General features: G+C 36.6%; 1 protein-coding gene across 3 annotated transcripts in view; it reads left to right on the top strand.

Annotated features, from left to right (window-relative positions):
- The window catches only part of FHIP1A (FHF complex subunit HOOK interacting protein 1A), an 83,134-nt gene that overhangs the window by 35,575 nt on the left and 20,182 nt on the right, over positions 1-27,377 (top strand). For all 3 annotated transcript variants that reach the window (XM_057376367.1, XM_057376358.1, XM_057376375.1), the window contains 4 exons: positions 10,612-10,845; positions 12,235-12,861; positions 16,779-16,937; positions 19,059-19,145. In XM_057376367.1, the coding sequence (XP_057232350.1) occupies positions 10,744-10,845; positions 12,235-12,861; positions 16,779-16,937; positions 19,059-19,145 (975 nt within the window). In that variant the 5' untranslated portion in view covers positions 10,612-10,743. The remainder of the gene's footprint in view (positions 1-10,611; positions 10,846-12,234; positions 12,862-16,778; positions 16,938-19,058; positions 19,146-27,377) is intronic.

Raw genomic sequence — 27,377 nt, 5'->3', positions numbered from 1 at the left:
ATGTGTTATTTTATTAAAGTTCCTGACTTTGTTATAGGAATGAATATAACATGAATCTTTAACTTCTATTTGTCTGCTCCGAGTTGGAAAAGGGAGAGGGAGAGCAGTGCTTCTGTGCAGTTTCCTATGAGACAAATATTTGGAGGTTTTGCATTGGGAATGGGGAGCTAGAGGGGTAGGATAGGATTTTGTAAGGAGTGTTCATTTTGCCTTCCCCCCACCTCCCCTTTTATTCTTCCTCCCCTTTGTTCTTCGGTGTACGGTGAGCTATAATGATTTGTGTGTCTCTTCTTAAACATTAATGCTTATTCAGTGGTTTTGCTCAAATTTGAAAATTGAAAATCATAAAAAGAATTTTGCAAGTGCTTCTCTATTTGTCAAACTTGAACTTCTGGAGGTTTCTCCAAAAATCAGAGATATCTGATGCAAACAATATTGGTTCACAGCATTCTGTTGTTCCTATCCTTCTTTAATTCTTCTAAAGAAGGAAAGAAAGCTGACAAAAACACATTTACATTTAAAAATATCAATCCACTAGATATAACACTTTTCCACAAGCCCTACCTAATATCAGGCTATAGATGTAGACAGGGTGAGATAAGAAAATAACCTTTCAAATTTTTGTAGCTCATTAAGTTGACTAATTTAGAGGAGTTATTTGTGATGGGCTTCTGCCATCCTGCAGTGCATTGAAATAGTTGTCCTGAAGCTCTGTAACAATGTGCTTTTACTCATTCCCTTTGTTCATTAGTTCATCATGTCACTAGCATGCTGTTATTTCAGAGTATAGGAAATAATGTTGACTTAGTGGATAAGTAGCTTGGGGTGGCAATTCTCTCTAAAATGAGTAGTTTCAGTAACCGTGTACAGAAAAGAAATGACAGATTCAAGTTGTCTAGCCAGTTATTATAGTCCGTGTACTATAATGAACATATTGAGAGTTATAAAAAGTTTTTACTCCGTGATAGCTACTTAAATTTAGATAGAGTTATAAACTCACTTTTTCCAAGAAAAAGAGAACTTTGTATTGTGAATGAAGTTTTGGGAGGAGAAATAAATAGGCTTGCAGATTAAGTATTATGTTAACAACTATGCAATAACCATTCTATACATAACGGTTTTGATTTTATGGAATATTGTGTCCTTTCCTGGTGCTTTCAGTTTGAAAGAGAAAGATAAAAAGAAGTATCATATGCATGTGAACAAGAGAGCAATTCCATCTGCAGAATGGAAGTTCTTTTCTCAGTGAAAACTTGGCAACAGTCCTCTTGGGAAACTTGTTTCATTTTTTTGTTTATTGATCAAATAATTAGGATAGTCTTAATGATGTTTTACTGCTGATTCTTGTGCTTGAATTATATTTAGAACCTGTAGAATCAACTTGGAGTTTGGAAATAAAAAAAAAGTTTATGACTTCTTTATCATGAAACATGGAATGTTTAGAATATATGTGCATTTGCATTTTATTGTGATTAGTGCTGAAAGCACGCACATCTTCTTTAATGTCACTTTGTAGGCTTGAGAACATTATTCTTGGACTTATGCTTATTATAATGAATTATTTGACATGTTGTACAAATCACATGACAAATTGTCTTACTTATTATTGCTGTAGCTATAAAATATATAGCTTAATCTTGTTGTCTGTAATCTACCTATGATAATTACAGGTATATTGATAACATTTTTCTAGACCATCTTTCTCTTGGGAAGGTAGTATTTCCTGTTCTGTACGTTAGTGTTCTGAAAATAGTTTTAAATCTTCAGAGTATTGAGTCTTCTACTGTTTTGCTGGTCTCATTAATTTTCTTGTCAGAAAGGCTTTCTAGAAAGGCAACTTATTAATTTCCTATGAATTCATTTTATACTTTCAGCTAGAAAAACTATTTTACCTTTCTCAAAAAAAAATCTAAACAAGATAAAATGTTTCATCACTTCAGCGTCACAACTTCAGGAAGCATGTGGTTCTAAATTATGATCATGTTTGGGCTAGGTTTGTATGTCACACGGGTGTCAGAATTTTCTTGGAAAGCACAATTGATGCTGCAGATTGCATGGATCATTTTGATTTCTTCTTTCCATTAGCATAATCAGAACATACAGTAGGTTTTGTCAAATGTCTGCTTTTTGACGTGTTGCTTCCTTCCACTCCTGGATAGTGTTGAATTATGAAATAAACCCTGTGCAGATTCTTGGTAAAGATAAGGACTTTGGCAACAACTTTTTTTTAGCAATAATACTTCTTTTAGCAATGATACTTTGAAATAACTGGGTTTTAGCAATAACTCACTTGGATTATGACAAAAAATTMCTGGTTTTGACATAGTGGCTGATATTCGTAATTCACCTATAAATGAAGCAATGGAAGGTAACTTTCACTCAGTGATAWGCGCTGTGCTCTTTGGGGTTGTTTTGTTTCTCTTTGAAACTTGGCATGAAAACACTCTCRAAATACGAAGTTTTAAACTGAGGTTTGTTTTTCTAGTGATGTCTGTCTCACGCAGTACAGCACCAAATGCTGTGGTCTTTGGGCCTTGGCATTTCTATGACTTGGTTTTCTATGGAAGCAGTCTTTTCTGGGGTCATTGATTTTGCTGGTGATGTGGGAATGAACGAACGAAGTTAAAGACTTTGAACTGATTTCAGTTCGATGACATTGCTTTCTTTAGTATGCAGGTAGAAAAGAACTTTTGTGAACTGCTACTTTTATGGGTTTTTTTAAAGTTTAGTTTTAATATCTCTTTTGGAGCAGCTGTCTGCGAGTAGCAGACTAGACACCTCAGTCATACTGTGCCCGAATGCTACTCAAAATAGGTTAGATTGCAATGAACCCTAGCTGCTATTCTGTTATAAAGTTTTTAAACAATGTAATCTGTGTTTTGAACCACTAATTGTTACTGAATTGTTGCTTTTCTGCAGTAGGCCAAATGTGAAGAGATCAAATACAACAGAGAAACAGGTTTATTATATCCCTTATCTCTTCCTTAAAAGGATCAAGTCATACTATTAGAATAACAATAATTTGTTTTTCTCTCTCTAGCTTCAGAATTATGACCTAGGGATATGAATATGTAGTTCATTCCTCCTGGGACTTTGTAAGTGTAGCTTCAGTGTACTCTCAAGTTCCAGTGAAATCGCCTGTGTGCAAATGTRTGTGGTAGATGAACATACCCTTTAGTGAAACGGGCAAATCAGGCCTTTCCTGAGCAGGTCAAGGTCTCTGTCAAGTATTCTGTGTTGCTTAATTACTGTTTTCTTGAGTGTGATTTCTCTTCTTTCATAAAATGACCTTTGTTGAACTGTCTTTGCTGGTTAGCTGTTTACCTTMCTGGATACACTGCATGTAGCTTCAGCCAAAGCCATCAATGCATTTTGGACCACACTGCCTAACTGGCCTGTCTGCTCTTTCATCTTGGCTGACCCATGCAGCAGGCGTCTCTGAGGCCTTGGGATGTGGTTTGACCTGTGTCACAGTGCATAGGCTGCTAACAGGAGCTGATCCCTTTGCTTGCCCTTGAAGCAAGCAAGCCCCTTTATGCCAKTGTAGCACTGCTGAGCTGGGGCTGTCAGCTGGGCCTTGGCGTGTCGCTGCTGCTTGCTGCTGTGGGGGAATGGCCTGTTCATGGTGTGGACAGCCATGTAGTTATTTAATGCTGTAACCTGGACTTCCTAATGTATAATACCATAGGATTATGCACATCACATGAAGATCTTAGTGGTAGCCTGATGGAGCTAATGTGAATGTACAATAAATATGTGAGTAGAGTAGCTCCCCAGACATTTGATAAAAGATGAATTGTGKTTTTTAACTGAAGCAGGCTGACTGTAGATGGGACAGGGAGATTTTTGTCTCATTATAAAAAATACTGTGTGTAGTTTCTCTCTTGAGATAGATCGTTAGGCAGTYTCTGTGGGGACAAGGCACAAGACACTCTTACTTTCATGTTAGCAGGTTGGATTAATGTGCTTGATGAGAACAGATTGATACTTTGATTAGATACATTGCCTTACAATTTGTGGTGGCTCATTCTCTGTTAGGCTTTTAAGCAGATAGCTTTATCAGTGTAAAACATATTTGGTCCCACCTCCCCATGGAAGGTACAGCATCTTTGCATATACTGGTGGAAAAGCTGGATTGAAGACAGCTGCCTAAGTGTGAAATGTTTGCTTGAGGTAGACAAAGGATAGGACAAATTGGGACTGCAGCAGTAGAACATGAAAGAACAAATGAAGAAGGAAGATAATAGTTCATATAGTTCAAATGGTAATCTACTGCAGGTTTCTTGCTAGTACAGCTTCTGAAGGTGAGTTGGGCTTAATGAAAATGAGGATTCCTTGATGCAGTGGCTTTTAACCASTGGCAGTTTCTCAGTTGCCTACAACAGACCTACTGCTCTTCAGTAAACAACCTGTAATCTTCCTTCACTCTTGTGATTCTATAGGATCATTAAGGGTGGAGATATGACTGTTCTTTGTAGGATTTGCTTTTGCAGCAAAACTTTGCCACAAGCACTATGAATCCTTTTATTTGAAAGGGTTGATGTCTTCCTTTGAAACATTATTGTTAATAAGATTTAAACCCTCTCTCTGATCATAGTCCCTAAAGAAAATCTGACAAATTTGTGTGGAAAGCTTTCTTTTCRGTCAAAAATAAACAAATCCTGAACAAGTTCCCTTTTAAGTTGAAACTAAGTTGAGGCATGCTAAAATTTGCCACTCATTTTTCTCCTACCTTCCCGCATCCACTTACCAGAGACTGCAGAAGTGTGATTGAATAGCTATGAGTGAAGCCATATAATTTCCCTCTGCTTCTTTGAAGTGGTCTAATTTCAAGCCCCTTCATGCTACACTGATCCATGAAAAAGTTTTGATATATACTATTTCTTTCAGTGCCATCAAGGTTTCTCTGTTGCCTCTTGTGTACCTGTACTGACAGGGTGGAAAACTTTGGCCTGTAGAGAGCAAAAGTGTGCTCTGATAACAGAGCTTTACATGTGTTTGCAAATTGTTGAGCATGGCATCTCTGTGTCTCAACAGAAAACAATCTTGATAATTAAATTGCACAGCCTTGCAGCATATTTTATGCCTTCTTTACTGTGTTAGGCTATCTTTTTTCTTTGTTATACATTGTCTAGGAAACCCCAGTCCTGCAAATTTCTGTGCTGGTTTGTTCTTTTTTTTTTAAATTCAAAAATGGAACTCCAGTGGGAGAAGAATTCACAAGGGATTCCCTGCTAGGCTGTTCTTCCAGTGTACTTTGCAGTAAAATAATAGTTCTTTTGATTGGGGTGTTCAGCCCTACAATCAGCTGTGTCAAAAGAGTTGATGGCTTCCAGGYTTCTGAAGGAAAACTGAATGCAGGTATCCTCCCATTAGTCCAGTGACTGAGCATCAATCTCATCCAAAACTGCCCAGTGCGTTCGTGGACTGCTGCTTTTCTTCAAGAGGGAATAGGCCAAGTTGTACTAAAGCTTTCTGAAATAGCTCTAGAACGCATCTGTAAGTGGGCTTGACCTTGTGATAGGGTTAAACAACTGATAGATAAGATATGAAAGTTTTACCTGCTAAAAACGTTCTCTTACTGTGTGGCAGAGTCAAAGTATTAAACCGAGCAGTGGCTTTTGGAAGTAGAATTTTGAATGGACTACATGAGAGGTATATTCACACTTGTCAGGGCTATAAAATAGTGGAGTAATAACTTGATCAGGACTTAGCAGAGACAAAAGGCTAAATTATTGTAAAATTTTAATCATGAACTGATTAAAATAAATGGTTACTTTTGTTCTTAGTGGCCCCTGAGTTCACTTCTACTTTTTCCTCCATGAATTGGTGTTTTATAAATTAATTTACTTCCTCACCTTTGGTCTCATTATGGTCAGGTTATTTGTCTTGTTTAATTTGAGTGAAATTTAATTCACAGGGAATGATGTGATATCACAGTTAGTGTGCACATTTGGTCTTGCGATATAATCGAGGAAACCCACTAATTCAGTAACAAAATCTGCTTACAATGAATGTAGTCTGTCTGCTACTGCTATAAGTAGAGCAYGTGAACTGATAGATTGAAATGTATCTTACAAGATAGTCTCTCTTCCAATTCATTTACCTTTTTAAAATAGGGACACTGTTTTTAGGATCTACTCTGTGACCACTTAAGTTGTCAAAAGCTTTTTGAAACATTATTACAGAATTTGAAGTCTTTGAAGCCTACACAATCTATTAGTGTTTTGTATTACTAAGGAAATCCCAGCATCCCAAGACAGTTTTGAAACTGGATATATTTTCTTCCTTAGGGGAATTGATTTGAACTTAGAAATATTATTGCACATTGTACTCTGTAATGCCGTCTTGTTACTTTTCCATTAGAGATGATTAAAAAGTCAGTATTGGCGGCTGTGAGGATAACATCTGTGTTCTTCAACTACTCTTAGATTTCAGATCCAATAGCTGGGATAGAAGCAAGTGAACTAAGCCCTTGCCAACAATGCTTGCTGCAGGCAAATTGTTCTCCACTAATAATTTAAATTTGCTATTTTTTTCTTCATTTGATGAACTGTATAGTCTGTTTATGATGACTTTAGTGAAGTAGGAGTACACATTCAGAGTGAAACATTAGAAATGTTATTGTTTGTTACCACAGGACAAATTATCTTTTTGGTGATTATTTCTTTTTAAAGAAGTTTGTAGCTTTTATGTTGGGATTGTATATGTGTGCAGTATACTGCTAGGTGCAGGTTTTAGTTATAGAACATAAATGCTGGAGATRAGTTTGCTTTTTTTTACAGTTTGTTGGTTACATATTCCTGAAGATCTTTACCAAAAAATGGAGTAGTGTTTATGTCTGTGATAACCTATACAGTCAATGGACCAGGCAGGATGCATGAAACATCAGTTTGAGGGGACTTTCCTGAAAGATTTCTGTGGTTGGTAGCATAGCCCTCTCTATGAGTTGGCAACACTGAAAGCTCTTGCTATTCTGATCTAATTCATACAAAGATGCAATTTGAATCAAAATGCTGGCTGTTTTTGATGACTATGTGTTGTCATTTGAGTGTGTCCAAATTGGGACTTGGAAATAGCAAGAAGCTCTTAAGTGTCATGGATGATTAGGACCTTAGGGGTTATTATGCTGAAAATGAGGGAACACCTGTTTGTCTTGAAGGCTTCTTTCACAGAGGCTCTATCTGTTATTTTTGTGTGGTGGATGGGCTTAGAGTATTTTAGATTATCTTTGTGTAGGAAAATATGTCCATTCTGCCRGTGCAGGCTGTAGCAGTCATCTGCCTAGGGAGTAAGGGGGCAGGACTTGAGTGTTCTGTGCCATAGTGATGGTTATAAATTCTTACACAAACATCAATAACTAAATAGCACTGTTGTGGAAAGTGAGCTTTCCTGCTGAACACACAAACATACCAGTGGCTCTGTCACTGGACCTTTTGGCATCTTGGTATACTTTGAATGGGTAGCAAGATGTATACTATTTCTGTTCATTTGAGGTCTTTTCATAGCTGCAGAGAAGTAGGCAGTATTTCAGGAATTTGAAGCACCAGTATGGAATTTGTATCCCAAAAAGATGTGTTGAGAGAGCTAAAAGATAGGATAGGGTCTGTCTGGCAGTGAGGGAGAGAATACAGTCTTGATGTTTGTGAAGTAGAATTTGAGGCTGGGGTAGGAAAGATGCATGAAGGAAAAAAGAAAAAAGATGATGACCGAAAATTGTAAAGGCTAGGGAGGACAGAGAATGAAAACAGATTAGAGGAGAAGGGAAGGTAATGGATTAAATAGGTTTGGGTTGCCTGTGTGTGGTAACATCCTAGAGCTTTGCATGCATCTGGAGAGTCTTACATCACTGATTTTTATCAGAATTTGTGAAGAAAGCTGTAGTCTTACTTACTATTGTTTATCATCCTAAGTACTGGAGACTRATCTGAAGTTTCTGTTTCTGTGCTGCTGACAGAATTTGTCATGTGATAGGTAGATGTGAAATAYCAGTTTCTTTTATTTAAATTCTTAAACAACATGCAAAGGCTACATTGAAACAACCTCTGAGTTGTCAAGTCAAGGAACTCATAAATTCCAGAATGGAACTTGCCTCTGCTTTGTTAATTAAGTTCTCTTGCTGCACCTTCTGATACCATCTTTAATTACATGATCATATTAGTTTTTCCAAAGCTTCTTGCTTCATGCACGGTATGGATCTGCTAAAAGGGTGAATTAGGGCTGTAWAGTGAAGGACGCTTTTGCCTGGAGGAGTCTGCTGGTCTTCTGCTGACATGGAAATATTTCAGTTTGAAGGAGAGTGCTGGCAAAGAGGAAGCTGGCAGGAAGTGATCTGAAGTATATGTCATTTAAATATTCCTTGGATTATTAACTATGGTATTAGGCAAACTACTTAAAGCAGATATTTTTCTAAATCATGCATAAGCATGCATCGTGTTTTCTCAGTGTTTCTTGGTAGAAATGTTGAGCTCTGAGCTGYAAGAACATTGCCAGAAGTTGTGCATTTAAGGCATAGCAGTACCTGCTTAAGTAAGTAGTGATAAAAGCACGCAGATCCTGGGTCTCTCAAGCTGGGTTCTCAAATCTACTTACTACTTCGATCTCTAATTGTTTTGGTGTGTGGCTTGTGGTTTGTGGKTTTTTTATTTGTTCGGTTTTGTTTGTTTGTTGGGGGTCTTTTTCTGTGCAGGATGTCAAAGTAGTACAATTCATTTTCACAGGATTGTTTAAGACAATACCAATAGCAGTGTGTATATATATATATATATATATACATATAGCAGTGTACTGGCAGGTGCCTTCAAGTAAATGAGCAATTGAAACAAGCTACTGAGGAGAATGCTTGGAAGTGTAAGGCCTGTATAAGCATGGAAGAGATAGGTGAGAAGTGTCTGTKGAGCAGAGGGACAAGGAGGGTAGACTGATGATATTTTTGAAGTGATTACCTCTATTTCCAGCACTGGCTGATTCTCATGAGCTAATTCTTACTGGTTGTGCACAATCCTCTCCAGTGGATCTGGTTCCAGGTAGTTTATAATCTGGAGGGTAGTTTCTATGGAGTGCTGGCTTCATTATGGAAGTAGTGTTAGCCAAACAGATAAAGTGTACAGGATTTATGCTGGTTATGCTGGCTTCTCCTCACGTGCAATGCGTTATCTGCAAAAAGGATGGGCTAGAGTCCTTAGAGAATGAGAATGCTTAGTGTGAGAATGTGTGAGAATGCTTAGTAAATGCATAGGAAATGCATTGTAAATGCTGAAAGAAGCAGGGTGAGGATGGAGGAGGGAAGGCTGATCATGCACTTGCATCTTGAAGATATGCTTATATGTGTAGATATACATACAGAGGAGTGCATAACTGTTTTTTGCTCTTTGCTTGCCTCAGAAATCTTAAAAGTGGTACCCTGTATATTTTTGGATTCTTTGAAAATGGCAAAAGTTGCTGCTACTTTTGAGACAGGCTGGATRTTTTCCTGCACTAGCAGTTTCAAGAATATAAACAGAGCACACATTCAGGGAGCAGAGATGTCCACTAGAGAAAAAAGGTTTTCATCTTTTGAGATATGCACAGAGAAATCCCTTCTATACTGGCAAAGAATTTTTATATGGGATTTGGTAGGTTATGGTACAAAAAAATTAAGTTTGTTGTCGGGCTGTTTTGGTTGGGCATTTTTCGCTATGGTGCCGAACTGAAATAAATTAAATGCCTAGTTGGTTTGCAAAAAGGAGAATAAAAATGTAAAATTTATAAAAAGAAAAGAGAGGGCGGGGGAGTTGTAAAGAGAGGGTGGGGGAGTTGTGCGACTTAGATATTGGTGCGTGAGGGAATAATATGTTCTCTTAAGTTTCTCAAATATCTATAAGATATCAGTCTTTGTTTCATTTTAACTTTCCCCTCCAGGTGTGCAACTACTTTGATACTCAGACATCTGGGATATTAAATAATGGATGAAAGAAATGTTTTGACGTTTGATCCTATTCCCATAGTCCTTTAATATGACATCTCAATTTATTTGGCTTTGGATATATGAAGATTTTATCTTTCATGTTGTTTGGTTTTGTTTACTTTGGTAYTGATACAGATGCACCCTCTTTGTGTGAATACAGTTCTTTACAGATGTTTTCAACTGTTTATGATATGGTTTCTGGCAGAACATTTCTAAGCATTTGTAATTATATCTATTATTGGAAAATACTTTTTTTAAAAAATAGACAAATAGCCTGTACTTTCATTTTGCCTGTTCAGTCTATGCAACATTAGTTACTAAGGAATTCTGAAGAGTCATAGTCAGATGGCAAAAATGTCATAACTAGAAAATAAAAATGCAGTGGCATGCATAAAATGTTTACTGCATAAGCTTCTGTTGTGCTTTTTTTATTTCAGTAGCACCTTTTTTCAGTCACCGGTCTCAAAAGTTTGAGGAGCATTATAAGGTGTTACGAGCAAAAGTCTGAGAAGATGACCCCATGTAACATGCTTAAAAATTTCTATCCTCAAACTGAATTTAAAGAAGAAAAGTCTGTGGGTTTTTTAAGTATGTTCTTTCTTGTTATACACTATAATTTGATGTGCACTGGTGAGTGTTTCTTTTTGTTTTTTTCTTTTTAACAGATTTCTGTGGGTACCAAAGCTCAGGACACAATATCAATCTCATCATGATGCTTGAACATCTGTAGCTCACTGGAGGATTTTAAAAAATAAATTCAGCATGACCTAGTTGGCTTGACCTCGGGAAATTTTATAATGTCCTCTGGAACAAGTATCAGCAGAAATCGGCAGGCTCCCAGCCTGCAGGGTGTTGACCCAGAAACATGCATGATAGTGTTTAGAACACACTGGGCACAGGTAATGTKAATTAGTTTCATTGATTGAAGTAAACTGCATTGATACAAATTTAGTTCATTCTTTCTTTTGGATAATCCTGAATTACTCAGGAACAAATGTCTTTCATGCAGAATGCAGTAGATGACACTGAACTATTCTTAAAATGCAATGGCAATTGGCCTTTCAAGGTATGGTTAGCCTTTACTAATCACACTCTGAACTCTGTATTTGCATCTAAATGGGAAGTGGTAGGACATGGTAATACCTTATTGAAGGCCTAGATCTTCTTAGTGGCTTTCCTATTGATTCGTTGTGACTTGTACCCTATTGCAAACTTCTGTTCTTCGTTTCCTTGTGCTGAGTAAGTCCTGACTGTATTTTGTAAAGTAAATTAGATGCACATTGCGAAGCTGTGTACACTCTTGTTTATTATGGGTAGATGTRGATTATACACTTCAGCATATTCTAAAAATTGTTTGCATGTCATCGGGATTGTAATTGCTTTTAGGCAAAGATATTTTGCTCTCTGTATCATAGTATAAGGTCTTATTTGCTGCAGTAATATGAATAACCTAACWATTTAAATAAAATTKATTTCTGTGCTGCTGTTTTTGTTGTTCTTTGGCAATCCCAAGAAATCAGCCAGACAAATAGTGGTTTCTAAGATGTTTCCAGAGTCAGAGGAGCTGTTGTTAAAGTCACCTTTTCTCACCTTCCCTAGTGGTGCTGTCATGTTAGGGGAGCCACTGTTCCTTTATGGTTTTGTGGCAATTATCCTCCCTAAAAAGGCTAAAGACAATTTTTTTTTCAAACAAAKAACTTTATTGTTTGCATTCATAACAGAATGTAATTCAGAGTTACAAGCGCTGGGATGACTATTATTACTGTATKGAAAGTTGCAAGAGTATGTGGGCATCAGTGGCCATTTGGTATCATATAGAAAAGAAGGAGCAGCACTGTGGGCTGCTATTACTCTTACTACTGCAAATAATCCCATGATATTGATATTCCTGGACACAGCAACTCTGGCTGGAGAGCAGGCCATTTGATTTCAGTCCTCGATGAYAAAGAAATTTGTTTCAAACATCCTTCAAACTCAATTTCTGAACTCTAAGGAAACCTAGTTTATCCCTATTTCAGAGAATCTCTGGTTTTCAGGAATAAGGTAAATGACAAATTTAGGTGCTTATTTTTAAAAAAGTGAACAAAAGCATGACATTTTTGCCTTGTATGTGCCAAATGTGAAACTTTCAGATTTTGTTTGTCAAACTTTCTAAATTTGAAAACATAAAAGGACTTAATGCTTTTTGTGTTAAAGAATTTTGATTTTTTTTCCTTGTAGTAGTAAGTGCATGCTTTTTATAATTCATTCAAGTGCATTAAAACTGATCTGCCTTTGTTTCTCCTTAGGTTCTGAAAATCTTAGAGAAGCATGATCCTTTGAAAAACAGTCAGGCAAAGTATGGTTCAATCTCACCTGATGAGGCCAGCACTGTCCAAAATTATGTGGAGCACATGCTTTTCTTATTAATTGAGGAACAAGCAAAGGATGCCTCAATGGGGCCTATTCTGGAGTTTGTGGTCTCAGAAAACATCATGGAGAAGCTTTTCCTTTGGAGCCTACGACGAGAGTTCACCGATGAGACAAAAATTGAACAACTGAAGATGTATGAAATGCTTGTAACCCAGTCTCATCAGCCTTTGCTGCATCACAAGCCCATTTTGAAGCCTTTGATGATGTTGCTGAGTTCCTGCTCAGGAACAACCACTCCAGCAGTGGAAACAGAGTTGGTTGTCCTCTTGAACCAGCTCTGCTCTATAATAGCCAAAGATCCCTCCATTTTAGAACTGTTTTTCCACACTAGTGAGGACCAAGGAGCTGCCAATTTCCTCATTTTTTCCCTGCTGATCCCCTTCATCCATCGAGAAGGAACAGTAGGCCAACAGGCCCGGGATGCACTGCTTTTTATAATGTCTCTGTCTGCAGAAAACAACCTTGTTGCAAAACACATAGCAGAAAACACCTATTTTTGCCCAGTAAGTTGTTCTTTTTGCATGGTCTTCAGTGCTAAACTAACTGTCTTTCCTGMATTCTTTCATCCTTTTCTGTAATTTTTGATGAAGAAGTGTTATAACACATTTGTTTCTGCTGTTTCACAAATGGTAGTGCTGTTTAAACCATCCCTAATGCCAAATGGAATCTTGCTTCTTGTTTCCACACCAGTGTCTTGTGCTTTTGGGCTAGCACAAGTGTTTTTGCAGTCACACAGTGAATGGGATCAGGAAACTGATGGAAGTTATAGAATTTAGTGGTAGGGAAATCTGTCCTGTCTCACTGTGACGCCCATTTGAGATTCTGGGGCTGAAGGGAGTGAGAAAGGGGAATGAGGTGTCCTGAGGTGGTTGTTTCTGGTGGCTGCAGAAGCTTAAGCTGGCTGTGCTTCCATTGAAATGACATCAGTTCAACAGTTCAAAAACCAAGTGCCAGAATAGTGAGAGCTTTATAGAAATGTGATAATTTTTGCAAGGTAAAAGGGACATATGCTCGTTGTCACAAAATTGGATGTTTCTATGGCTATCTCAGGCTAGCAACCATCTTGCTATATTGTTCTCTGTTAAAAAACTTGGTAGCACTGTTGCGTTGTTAAACAAAATGATCTTACTACATTAATAGAAAACCTTTAYTTACCTTGCTGTTAAGTAGGTAATCTGATTTAGCTAACAAAGCTGTCCTACTGCAGTTTTAAAGCTAAAGCAGACTTGAATRACAGCACCTGCTTCTTTATGCCTTATCACAGTTTGAGATTTGCAGTGGATGTGTTCAAATCCCAATATCATTCTGTACAAAAGTTGCTCTTGTAAGTCAGTTTTTGGATGGATACTTTTATATTATGTGTGGCTTTTATTTTAATTTAATAAATGCCAGAAAAATGAAGTGGAGGACAGTGTTACATAGCTACTAAAGCAGAGAGCTGTAGAAGAGAGCACTAGAATCCCTGCCACTGTTCAACAGCTGCTCCAGCCTAAGGTTTCCATTTGTTCTGAGATTGCTTTGAGCAGTAGGGCAGARCTGCATTTGCAGGCTAGGTGAGACCTACCAATTCCACAACAAAACTTCTAATTAGTTTATTTTGTCAGTTGTCAATGTGGCATAAGTTAGAGACTCCAGTTGAGCTTGTTTTCTAGATACTGCCAAAGAATATGGTATTGATTCTCTAATTGTCCCCAAGACAGATATCATTATTGGATCCATGCTATAACTTCCATAATTACATTTTCCAATTAATTTTAGAAAAAAACGCACCAGCTTATTACTCTGAAGATAAAAGCCAGCTTCCAACAGCAGGGAGTCATGATTGACAATCATTCCAATTAGGAAGGCTTCTTGTCAAAATGTGCTAAAATCAGACTTTTCTGAAAAGTAATGAGGTTGGCCTAAGTCTGTAATAAGACTTTAATGTTAGGCCATAGATTTAGCTTACTAGCGCAATATCTTTTTTTGAATTTGAGTTGTGATGACCTGAAACCCAGATTTTTTTTCTGATGGAGGATTCAGTGTAGGTATCAGTGACATTGCTGTATATCACTGAAATCAGTGCAAAAGTTGCCATAGGTACCCTGCAAAACAGTTGATGTAGTCCTGTGTTGACAGCAGAGGTATTTGGGTGGCACAGTGTTGATGTTATCTCTGTTTTTGAGAACAGGTTGGCATGTAGGGTATTGCCTACTGTAGGCATCCCTTGGGACAGGGTCTGGCCATAAATCTCCACTGCTTCATGTACCCAGATCAGGGCTAGATCTGTGSCAAAGTGAACATCAAGGTTTTCTTGATACTGTTTTTTGACATAACTTTTATTAACAGCTTTTTAAAAACTGGATTGTCTGTAGATCCACAGTATTCAAAACTGTAGGTGAAAAAACTATAAGGAGGGAATGACACAGGTTGCAGTGTGACACAGCACTAACAAATGTTAACATGGAATGTGAGGACAAACTATTGGGTAAAATTGGATTTTGCACCAAATAATTTTTATCATGTTTTGGCCTGAAAATTTTCTGCATCTGATTGAAGATATCTGTTCAGCATTCTAATAAGTAAAAAAAAAAAAATTCTAAATAATTTTCAGCAGGATAACATCTCAAAGTCCCTCATAAAGCTTTGTAAATACCTTGCAGCTTAGGAAAGCAACTATTAAAGCAGGAGAAGGGATGGCTCTACGGTGCCCTTGAAAAGCTGAGGGTGCATAGAGATGGAAAGACTATGGATGTGGGAGGAAAGAGATTTATTAAAAGGAAATAATTGTCCAGATAGCAATTGAGTATGCATTAACAATGCATTATAATCACATAATGTGCCTGGGATTACAAATCGCATAGTCATGTCTTCTGTGAGTCAAGAGAAAGTAAATAAATCAAGGAAACTGGTTTGTAGAGGGACTCATGACTCAATGGTGAGAAAGAAACTTCTGGAGATGCTTGTAAAAGTAGATGAGCATGTAGGGCTGATGTGACAAATGTTGGAAGAAGTTTAAAAGATCACTACTTTGCGTAAAACAAAAAATAAACCAATCTTGCCTTTTCRGGATGTGAGTGTATTAATTTCCTTCCCTTTCATTTTTTTTCATTTGTGTTTCATTACTGATTGAATGTGTRCTGTTGGTAATTTCAAATGGTAACCCTGTTTATACCATGTATTTCTGTGAACATTTTAAAGTATTTTTTATCTAAAGAAATGGCATTGCTTACAGTGGCTACTTTCTGTCTCAGTGCTTAAGAAACATAATTTCATAGAGCCACTTGTGTTGTACTTCATAGCAAAAATAAGAGCTTCCTAAACTTTACAGATTTTAGCAGCTACATCYGTCACTTCTTACTTCAGTAAGTCAGACAAACTAAAGAATTCAAGACATTGACTGACTGTGAGTTCGGTGCTCCTTTTAGTGGAGAGTGGTATGTTTTGTTCAAGGTCAGCTTCTTATATTTAAGGGCTAATACCTTATGAAGGAGAAATATGGATGTGACACAGCTTTGAGAACCAGATTGCATAATGAGAGGGTGTGTTTGTGTTTATGAATAGCAATTAAATTTTAAGCAGAAAATGGAAAATCAAGTTTGCATTAATGAAAAGCTCACAAGACAAATGGATCTCAAATTCTCTCATCGTCTGAAGCCTGCGTTTGTGAGGGTGTTAGTGTGGGTTATGTATAGGTAGCTCTATGAGAACTTTTTTTTCTGAGCTCTTCYACTGTGAGGAAGAAAAAAAACCAAAAGAGATTCTGGTTATAGAAGAATGGGATTGTACAAATGAAGCTTTGCTCAGTAGCTTTAGCTTCTTAGTTTTCTAACATATGTCCAGCTTTGTCCTTTTATCTATCTGTGTATATAAAACTGTATGTATGTCACTGTACTAAAGAACTGAATTTCCACAGTATTTTCCCTTCCCCTTYAATATTTGGCTTACTTACTCATGCCAGAATAAACCCATCTTCAAAATTATTTGAACTAGGAATAGAAAGCATTCAGAAAGACAGCTTTTGTCTGACTATATGGATTAACAGTTACAATTGCTTGCTCTGGGTAGACAAGACAAGCAGTAGATATATGGCACTGATGGCCGTTTCTAAAAGGGCCTGAAGGAAACTGCAAAGTAATTTTAGAAGAATTTTAAAAGAAATTATAAATTCAGATTAAAAAACCAAAGCAAAACAGAAAAGACAAGACAACCTGATTTTCTCCATCACTTTCTCCCAAATACCAGATCTTGAAAGAAGCATATGGAAGGCTCTTTAAAATATTGATGTCTTTCTGCCACAGGACTTTTTTGAAAGGAAATTAAATTAATCTTAACACTCTTTTACATTACTGAAATGATTAGAAACCATTTTTGGTACTGCCATTCAAGCAGATGGGCAGTTGGAAAGTTAACTTATTTCCTCTTGTGTTTCTAAAATAAGGTGCTAGCAACAGGACTAAGTGGCCTCTATTCATCTTTGCCTACAAAGCTGGAAGAAAAAGGAGAAGAATGGCACTGTCTGATGAAAGATGACTGGCTTTTGTCACCAGCCCTTGTACAATTCATGAATTCCCTTGAATTTTGTAATGCTGTGATACAGGTAACTGAACTGAGTTAGCCTGGTGTTTAGAAGTAGTTGTAAGTTCTGTCTCCTGCAGAAGTTTGTAAGTAACAGAGTTTATTTACTTTTAGTAATGGCATGAACTATTAAAGTTAGACTAAAATAAGCCGCTTATAAAATAAATGCCTTGTGGTGTCTGTCTTGTCCTGAGGATGAACTAATATATTTGTGGTTTTCARGTGCCCAGTGTTTTAAATGAAAGCTTGATATTACATTATGTAATTGGGAGGATTTTCTGTTAAAAGAAAAACCAAATATTTATTGCATTTTAATACCATGGTTGATCCTAGAAGTAAATTGAATGCCTTTACATGGTGGAAAATGTAGAATTTATATCTGTATATTTCTTCAAGCTTTCATAATGATGTACAAAAGAAAATAGTGAAAATAGTTTGTTTTGCCTGTTGGTGAGTACAACATAAAGAAAGCCTTCCAGGCAGAATTATTTAGGTCTCCTCCTAGAACTATAAATTCATTTTAGATTAGCCTGTTTTGAATCTGGTCTGTTCTTCCAGGGCTTTTTTTGGTGCTTTGCTTCCTTAATATTTTTTTCCAATTTAAATGTAAAATGAAATTTTTGTGTTTACATGTTGTTTTTAAGGCTCGAATACCCTATAGAATCCAAGTTCAGTATTTCATAAAGCATGGTATAAATTCTTCTGAGATTGTGGATTTGTGTTATTTGAAGAAATATGCTGGATAGGATTGAAAATTTAGTCTCATTTACTGTTAAATAAAAGATATGTTTCAATGCAATATGTGCAAATACAATAAAGAAACTGATTGACTATTGAAGCATTGAACAAGATAAAATAATAGTAGCTGTCATTGTTCAAATGCGTTATACAAGATTTTTAGCATGCATGTTTAAACATGAAGAGAAGACAATATTCATTTTGATGTCTAACCTGAGCTATCCTACAGATCGACATTTGCAGGAGATTATARTTGATACCTTTATTTTAAAAAATGAGACAAAGGGCACTGCAGAAAAATTAAAGGATGAATTATTTTAAAACCACTGTTCAAATAGATGCAAAATGGTTAAGGATTTCAGCTGACATGCAGAAAGAGAAGTTTCTGACTACTGCTTGATTGTGTCTGTATAGTCTTCAGCTTACTTGAAAGCTCAATTAATGTAGGAACTTTTGCTCTGCATGGAATGGCCTGTGTTGACTCAAAAACTTTGGCTGGAGAATAGAAAGGAGCAGTGTAGCTGAGACCTGTTTCCATTACCTGCTTCTTTCTTGGACCACAGTGTAGGAAGGGCCACCCTTTTTCTTCCACTTACCAAATTAAGAGTTACAAATTAAGGGGAGAGAGGGAGAATCTTTTTGAGGCCATACGTGAGCTGTGACACTCCAGACTCTGTGGACTTCAAACATAATATATTGTCTTTGAAAGCTTCTTAATGGAATTTTATTTTGCTTTTATATACATGGATTGATACATTCTTCTTTGCAAAGACTAAATAAGTGCTTCATTACAACAGTAATTTTTTGGCTTCTAATAACAGTTTRGTTTTTGGTTTTTTGGTCTTTTTTTAAAGCTCTTAACCATCCCATTGAATGAATAACACAGGTTTTGTTGTGATTTCTGTGGCTGGAAGAAGGGCATGTGAACAATATATTCTTACCCCATGGCTAGAGAGCACTTTGATTTACCTAYTTTTGAACTATAGGAAAGTAGCTGTTTTGCTTTTCCTTATTGTAGGAGGACAAGTTAACAATGGCAAATCCACCTTCAAGTGACCCTGACAAGGTTGCAGGAACTAAATTTAGAATCTCAAATCTTGCTTTGATGCATGGCTATACACACTTTTCTGTCCATCCATTCATCTTTGTCAGCATGCAGGAAGATTGAAAAGCCCCRTCTCTCAGTTTGGCAGACTTACTGTAATTAAACATGGTGTGTGTATTTCTTCGTAGAAGGAACAATTGTTAAGAACCTGAATCATATCAAATGCTGGTGTGAAGGACAAACGAATATGTCTTAYTAAATGGGGAAGGGTTTTGGTAGTGAATAATAGCATTTTGTACCTTGTCTTGTTTCAAATCTCACTGGAACTGTTCYGTGTCTTTCTCTCCCCCACTCTCTTAGGTGGCACATCCCTTGATACGTAACCAGCTTGTGAATTACATTTACAATGGATTTTTGGTGCCCGTAATGGCTCCTGCACTCCATAAGGTCAGTGATGTATGCAAGCATGGCACATTATAATAATGAGCAAAAGTGCTATGGAAGATTTCTGTGTAAAAGATACTATAAAATGTACTCTCAGAAGTGACTTCCATGAAATACAGTAAGTTTATAAACTAACTTCCCACCTTTTTGTTCCATAAACTTTCTTAAACAGCATATAGGTTATTTCTGAAAATGTTTGAAATTCTTAAGTGTAACAAAGAACCRAAATATGTTGTTCTAGACTCACATTGTCAAAAAATGTCAAAATGTCRAAGAATGTCAAAAAAGCAGTGACATTCTAGACATTTCATCATGGCAGATATGTTTCCATGAGCTTTTTTTTTCCTAAATGAATACTTTTCTAAAGGAAGATGCCCACAAGGTAGATGTTTAGTTAAGAAATGCTTTAGTTCGCAAAGTTGCTTTTGTTTTGTTGTTCCTTACTATATTTGGTAGAGCTGTTTTCCTAAAGTAGTGTTTGGTATCAGTTTTCTAATGTATCAGTGTGCAATTTATGTTCCTTTGAAGAAAAAAATCTATTTCTCTTTGAATTGTAGTGTTTATTGTTTGCAAAATATGCCACCAATGTTAGTGAATGATTTATTTACTTTCTTTGGTTAGGCTGCAGGAAGCAGAATATGTTAATTATGTCAATTCCCCATCCCTGAAACTGTTTAAGGCCAGGTTGGATAGGACCCTGAGCAACCTGGTGTTGTGGAAAGTGTTCCTGCCATTGTCAGGGGAGCTGGAACTTGGTGATCTTCAAGGTCCCTTCCAACCCAGGTCACTGCATGGTTCTGTGATCCCATGAATTAAATCTTTATTGCCCTGTGAAAGAACTCCTCTTTTGAGGAGAAAATGTAGRAAATGCTGAGAGTGAAAATCCACGTAATACTTCCAGAAGAGAACTAACAAATTACTCGCAATTTTCACTAAGCCTAAAGCAGAAAGCTTTGCAGCTGTTCCATTTTCTGAGAGGACAGTGRAAACACCGTACCCTGCGTTTTTGTCCACATCTTGTTTCAGTAGCACACACAATTCTTCATGCTAAATAGTCACTGAAAAAGTCATAAGCAATCTCAATGATTTGGCAGTACTCCAACRCTTGGGAATTGGGTGAGGGTTGAAGTAAAGTTTGGCTGTGATCCAGATCAAGGCTGTAGTCTGCCATGAGCTACTTCACCTCCTTACCTGGTAATGATGGTTTCTATTTCTGTATCTGGACCTAATCTCTTACCACGACTGGGAATTAGAAGTGAAAAGCCTAACCAGTTTTAGGTCAAGGTTATGGGTAACAAGGGAGATATTGGAATGAAAGTTAGTCTTAGTGAATACTATTTTATCTCCGAAGTATTCAAGACTAATCTCAGATTGTTTTGAATACTGCCATGACTCTGAAAGCCATTCTTATCGGTCAGTAAATCTGCTAACCCCCTATTAGGTTGATTACTTCCCTGTTGATGTTACTTAAATAATTTAAAGATTGAAGTACTGATTACTTCTTTCCTTTGATGAAAATTCTGTTTATATACTCTGAAATTGGGTGAAATTATATTTCTCTTGAAAAGGGGCATGTTGGCTGCTAACATAGGTGACTTTCAAAGCCTAGATCTTTCTTGAACCCTGACATTCTGTTTGGTGCCTTGTTCTTCCAATAATAAACCTTTCCTTGATTAGCATTAAAATTGACTTTTCCTCGTTAAAAATTAACTTCTTGTGTATAAACTTCAAATGCTTTTAGTGGAGAAGATGGATTGCACCATCTAGTGGATCTGATATAAGGCTCTCACATCTGAGAGACCAAAACTCCACAGCAAAAGGAATCGAGTAAGTCAAGGCACATTTGACCGCTTCAGTTTTTCTGTCCTGTGCTCCATGTTAGTTTAACAGAAAATAAATACTTTACCTTCTTGCTTTTGGAGCAGATGTCTGTGCACTATGATAATTATGCTGCAACAGCTCTTTCGGACATTAAAATTATTTCTAGTTGCCATTGAAAATGTTAATGCTAAGTTGAGGAGTGGGCTTTAAAAACTGTATCTCCTATTTGGGGATTTAATTTTGTAATTAACCTTGAGGTTAATAAAAAATTGGATAGGRCCAAAATGAGAGGCCAGATGTGTCATGACAATTTTTAAACCAGAAATTCTTTAATTTAACACAATATAAATGGATCTTGATTTTTTGTTTTAAACTCACTGAAGTTGGTTTGGTGTCATAAAATCTAGTTGTGGCTGAAGATTTTAGTTTTAGTTTTAATTCGGTCATTCAGTTTGGATTCATTCTGGCTTGAGTTCAAATACAGAATGTAATGATGCGTGGTATAAATACCTGATTAGGAAGACAGATCTGTAAAAGGTTAAAGGGTGGTAAGAAGAGATTATGATAATTACTGGTAGATCTTCCTAAGGTGTTTCTATATGTTTTATTTCTAGAATTTAACTGGTATGGAACAGCTGCTTCTGATAATTCTTGGTGATGGGGTGGGAAACAAGGGATGGAAGGAAAGAAAGAAGTCAGTGTAGACCTCGTGCGGCACATAGGTCTTAGCATTCCACATCCAATCTGACACTCATGGTTTGATCTTGAGGTAAAAATAGGAAGGGAGATGAGTTTCTRCCTCTGCTCTTGAATGGTTTGGGTAGGCAGACTACTAAAAACCTGACCTTTCTGTACTTTATTCTAGTTTTTCTTCAAGAAGTATGTTCTGAGGAAAAGAATTCCTCTGCAGTGAGCCACAGACTCACATTATTGTTTTTGCAAAGACAGTTCCATTCAATAATCGGATTGGACTAGGTTTCTTCAGAGGTTCCTTCCAACCCTAACTATTCTGTGGTTCTGTGATTGAGTACTGTGACATTTTTAATGTATTTTGTCACCAGGTCCCCATCCTTATTCAGTCATGAGCATGCATTTTTCGTAATCTTTCTTTTGCTGTTGAAGCTCCTCTTCAGCCCCAACTGGGCTTTGGCTTTTATTTTCCTTTCCCTGCATGCTCAGACACTTTTTCCATTTTCCTCTTGGGTCACCTTTCTGTGCTCTGGTCTCTTCATGTTTCAGATTTATTAGGAGCTCCTCCATACAGACCTCTTGTCTCTTTTTCTTGATTTCCTTCTCTTCTCTCAACTTAAAATATCTGACCATCAAACAAGACTTTTTGTAAAAGTAGCTTAAAATTTTCAGTMGGTAGAATTTCATTAAAAGTAGTTTAGTTTCGGTATGTGGTCCAAAACTTTGAGATATGTTTATGTGTGATCTTGAAATGTTTGTAACATTTATGGAATCATGTGGTAAGCTCTGCCTTTTAAAAATTTTTGCAGATTGTCTCTGTATAAATACTTACTATGTACACAGTTTACTGTGTGAATGAAACACTACAAGACTGTTGAACATCGAGATGTGTTTCTATGAAAAAGTCAGGGGGTGGGGAGTCCAATATATTTTTCTTGGTGTGATTTTTCTGTTTTTTTCTTGAGAAGCTAGTATGGAGTTGAAAAATGAGTTCTCTAGTTCAGGTTTTTTCCAGTTAAGGAAGTTTCAAATTGATTGGGCAAGCTAGCTAGCTTGAAATAACCTGTTTTTCACAGTGAGCTCTGTGAAGGTTATTTATGTAGCAGATTAACTGTGATGTGCTTAAATAACCCAAACATTCTCAAGCTTATGACTCCTTAACTTCATTTCTCAAAGATAAGTGTCCTATATATAGCATGTTCTTGTAGCCTAATTTATACCTTGTCTGTACCAGCCTTGTCACTCTGTGTGGGTTATCCCACCTACACGTGTAATGAGCGATTGACAAGTATGTTCCTATCTCCAAAGCTGCACATTGCTGAATGGGTAGTCAGAGCCCAGATTTGTATTCTGTAGCTGGGGATATGCATTAACGGCTGTGCTGGAGAACCCTGCCTTGTCCTTTGGTTGTCTGGATGTTACTGTACTTTTTACAGAAGAGTTACCTCCCTTATTTCTGACACATGAGTTGCTCGAGACATCAAAAAATGTGATTCAATGAAATTGTTTGTGGGTGGGGGGAAGGCATGTCTTTGTGTAAGGTCAGAAATTAATTTGAAAACAGAAGTAGTAAAATGGCTTGCCTGTAAAGATAACAGCACTAAAGAAAATGTTAATTTGGTAGRTTTTTTCCATTATTTAAATTTTTGCCCAAACTGTCTTTTATTCTTYCTGGTGTGTCCAAGATTTAAAAAAATTAAGACTATCTGACAGAAACTGTTCTTAAATTAAGACTGGTAACTTTTGATGGCATGTCAGTTACAACTGAATTTATGTAGCTCTGTACCTTCTTCCCTATTTTTTGATACTTGAGAAAAAGATACTTGTGAGAAGGTATAATTCTGTTCAAAGAATGGTACAGAGCCATACAGTAAAATTCTGTGACATATTTCACTGGCTATTTCCTGCTACACTTTCAAAACTAAATCTTTGARCTCTATCAATAATATACAAGGTCTTCTGGGTCCAGGTTATACAAGGGTCTAAGTAATCGAATAAGACTAATTTTCTCCTCAGTTGAAACCTAATTGAAAACCCAGAGTGAATCCAGAATAACCCTACTGAAGTCATTTTTACTAGTTCTGCTAGAGGCTATATTGCCTTATTTTTATCTTTWTATATTTGGTAGTAGACTGTTATTATTTACCTTATTCTTTTAGGTAGTTACATCACTTCTGTAGAAATATAAGTGAAATTCTTTTCAGAARGTCTTGAATATGTTTTTATTTTGCAGTCAAAACTACATGCTAGATAATTATGAGCCATGCTATGGTATTTATAAATATTATGTTTTCTTTGATACAATTCAGATTGGTCATATACATCCTTTCCCTTGTAAATGCATGTAATTTCATTTTAGTTTGGCATTCAGAGAATTTGGTTGACAAAGACAGCTATTCAGAGCATCCTGAATGTTTATGTAATTTGTGGTACTTCAATTTATTGAAGAAAGCACTAAAATTTGGCAAATTATATGATAAAAGCAAATTTTTTAATGTCAGCRTTTACTGCTCTACTACATGGCATTTAATTGCTAACTATGTTATAATTATTTTTCTACTTGGAAGGCTTGTTTTACTCTGAATAGGCTTGGTTTCTGAATAATGGAAAATCGTACCAGCTTTTTAGTGTAAAACATTGCTCTTGGCCAAGTGAACAGAATTACTCTGCGGAGGTGCAAGCATGGTCCTGTCAAATAAGCTCTGTCAAATGGACCTCAAGTCTACTGCACTGTAACCCATCCAAACAAAAGCCCCTGACATGGTGTGTTACTGTGATAATTCAATAATGCTTGCTTGATGATTACACAGCTCAGATAGGGGGAAATGACCTGTAAATTATACTCTAAAGATTAGAACGAGCATCTTTATTAATATGCTACAAGACTGTCAGTTCCCATTTAGGAATAATACAATCCCTCACCTTGCTGAAAAGCATTTGGACAGCTGCTTAAAAACATGTAAACTAAGTGTCACTTGAAAACTTTGAATAGTCTTGTGCTTTGCAGAAGCCTGTTAATAGCTACAAAACTTAATTTTGCGAGCAATGATGTGGGAAAGATGCCTTTCCCTTCTTGCATCAAACATACAGTTTAGTCGAATTTTTATCTGGTATAAACTGAAGTAGTTTATAAATGTAAACTGAAGGAAGCTGAAACAGTTTGGGCTTTCTGGTTCCACCCATGGGCAAATGTCCGTTTTTCCCTGATCCTGCTTGTCCTCCTCTCTTTTGCCAGGACAGCTGCTCATATTTGAAACTGATTGAGGGTAAAACTCACCTTTACTTCTGGATAGTTTTAATATGAATAAATTTCCTGATGCAATTCATTGTGCAGCAAAGTAAAGCATGAACCCTTCTGCCTGTATAAGCAGGGGGCAAGAAGTAGAAAATTAATAGAAGAGACTGGAAATGGTTGGGGTTTTTTTGTCAGTGAGGTGAACTTATTCAGGTTAAAACTGCTTGTGGATGGAGCTAGAGAATAAGTTCAAATAAGAGCATTTGTGGTCTTTTCATGGGCAATATGAAGTCCTTGTAAGAAGGGATATGTGATGGAAAGGAGGAATCATGTAGGCATATTCCTGTAAGTGGGCATGAAGCTGTAAATTAGAAAATATATGGTGTGATTCCCAAGGGAAAATGGCCAGTAGTAAAAAATCCATGCAATTGGTCTAACACAGGGAGTGTAATATATTAAACTGAACTCACAGTGACAGTAATTTCTAGCTCTTTGCTGTTACTTGGCACAGTAACTTGTAAAAGCTGGATCTCTTTACAGTGTTCTGCCTCACCATCTAATCAGTCATGAGAGGAGGRGAGAAAAGATTTGCTAAAAATTATTGCATAATTATAGAAGGGTATTACATGGCTAAAAGTGGCTTTATCTTTTCAGTGATCTCCAGTCAAGTATCTGTCTGGCTAGGAAGACTCTCAGTTGCAGTTTACATCTCAAAAAAGATCTCTAACAGCTGATTTTGAATAGAAAAACATGCGGRCAAGGCTTTTTTAATGATATTTTGAGATAGACACTTTATATGCAGATTAAAAAAATTCCAGCAACTTTTAATTGTTATGTTTGTGGATAATCAAAACAAAAAACTGGCAGAGTAGTGGTCTGATTAATGCAATGGGCATGAAATTTTTTGGTTTTTAAAGATTTTTTAATCCTATAATTTTGTTTTAGGAGCAGAGATATCCCTGGTCTCTGCCATTAGCACAAAGGATCTAATGCAAGGAATGCTACTGGTGGGTTACTATTTTTGCTGTTGAGGAAATGTTGGATTTTAATATTGCTGAAATACCTTTATCAAAACACAGCTTGAAATTTAATTACTTAACTTAAAGGGCTTTTCTAGAAAGCTACCATGTCTTGATTTTATTAGTCTCCCTTTGTTGTAGTATTTTTTTTGACATTTGAATTATCAAAGGTGAAGAATTTTCAAATTAAGTATCAGATTTGTGTAAGTTTTGGCTTGCTTTTTATCATCTTCTGAAAGATTTTAGGGCTGGTAGCTAAAAATTGACTTGGACAAATGAAACTGTAATCAATGTTTACAGTAAGAGTTTTTGTAAAACCGCCTCAGGTATTTGACTGTAGTGGACATACTTGACATGGGTAGTACCTGTTTAGTTCCTTGGGAACATTTGTTCTTTTATTGTTTATCTGAGTACTGATTTGAATTTATTAGAAATTATTTCCCTCTTCCCCCAAATCTGTCTCACGAGACATTTGTTTAAGRAGAGACAGCCAGCAGGTAGTCTGAATGAAGCTTAATAGCATGACTTTGGTGTCGTAGAAAACCAAGATCTTCAATAATAACTGCACAAATTGARCCAGTCTCACTTTCAACACTCCATGTTTTATGTATGATGCAGTCTGTAGAGAAGGTGTGCAGAGTTAAAAGGATTTTTGCCAGGGCTGGGTTCAGCCTCATCTAAATGATTTCTCCAACGTCCTTCTCTAGTTAATTGCAAAAAGAGTCAGTTCTCCAGAGGCTCAATCAGAGCAGACTAATGTATCCTATAGAGTAAAAGGAAAATTAGCCTTGTGGAGTTAAAATTGGCTTTCTTGAATACTTCTCGAGCTGCCTTGAATCTTCAGAAGTTACACTCACYGTCAGATATGCTAAAAGGGAGAAGCAAACCCAGAATGCAAGGTGRCAAAATAAGATATAATTGTAAAAGCACAGACATCTGCTTGCCAGGTTAATCAGTCTTTTCCCAAAGCTGCATACCTGGCTTGCATTTAGTATTGTCCCAAAGCAATATTTTTGTTTGATTTGTCTGGTAAGGAAGCAGAAGGTTGGTCTCTTTGCTGGTTTGTAGGGACAAGTTGCACACAAAGGCACACTGGAACTTCTAGGACAGGATAGTAATAAAATTGCTTGTGCAACTTCGACTTGCCTACTTTGAGTGTTGCACAGTGAGCTGCAAAATAGCCCATATCTTCATTTATTTGGGAAATTTGAAGGACGGTTGTAGATAAGGCAGTGTGTTTTCACTGAAAATTGAAAAATATTCTGACAAATCCATTAAAATCTTGACAAAACTTAGTCATCTATTCTCTTTCTTGGAAAATGGTTAATCAGATTCACCAACTTTTTTTCCCCAAGAAGAAATAAAAATTAAATGTAATGTGGTACCCTGCACAAAACCCCTTCATTTAAAAAAATGAAAATTTACCAAGATTACAAGTAACTCCTTTGTGAACTATTAGGGCTTCATTAA

The sequence above is a fragment of the Malurus melanocephalus genome, unplaced genomic scaffold, assembly GCF_030028575.1.
Source record: "Malurus melanocephalus ecotype Western Australia unplaced genomic scaffold, MMel_1.1 scaffold_9, whole genome shotgun sequence".
Classification (NCBI taxonomy): domain Eukaryota; kingdom Metazoa; phylum Chordata; class Aves; order Passeriformes; family Maluridae; genus Malurus; species Malurus melanocephalus.
This window is presented reverse-complemented; position numbering and strand designations above follow the sequence as displayed.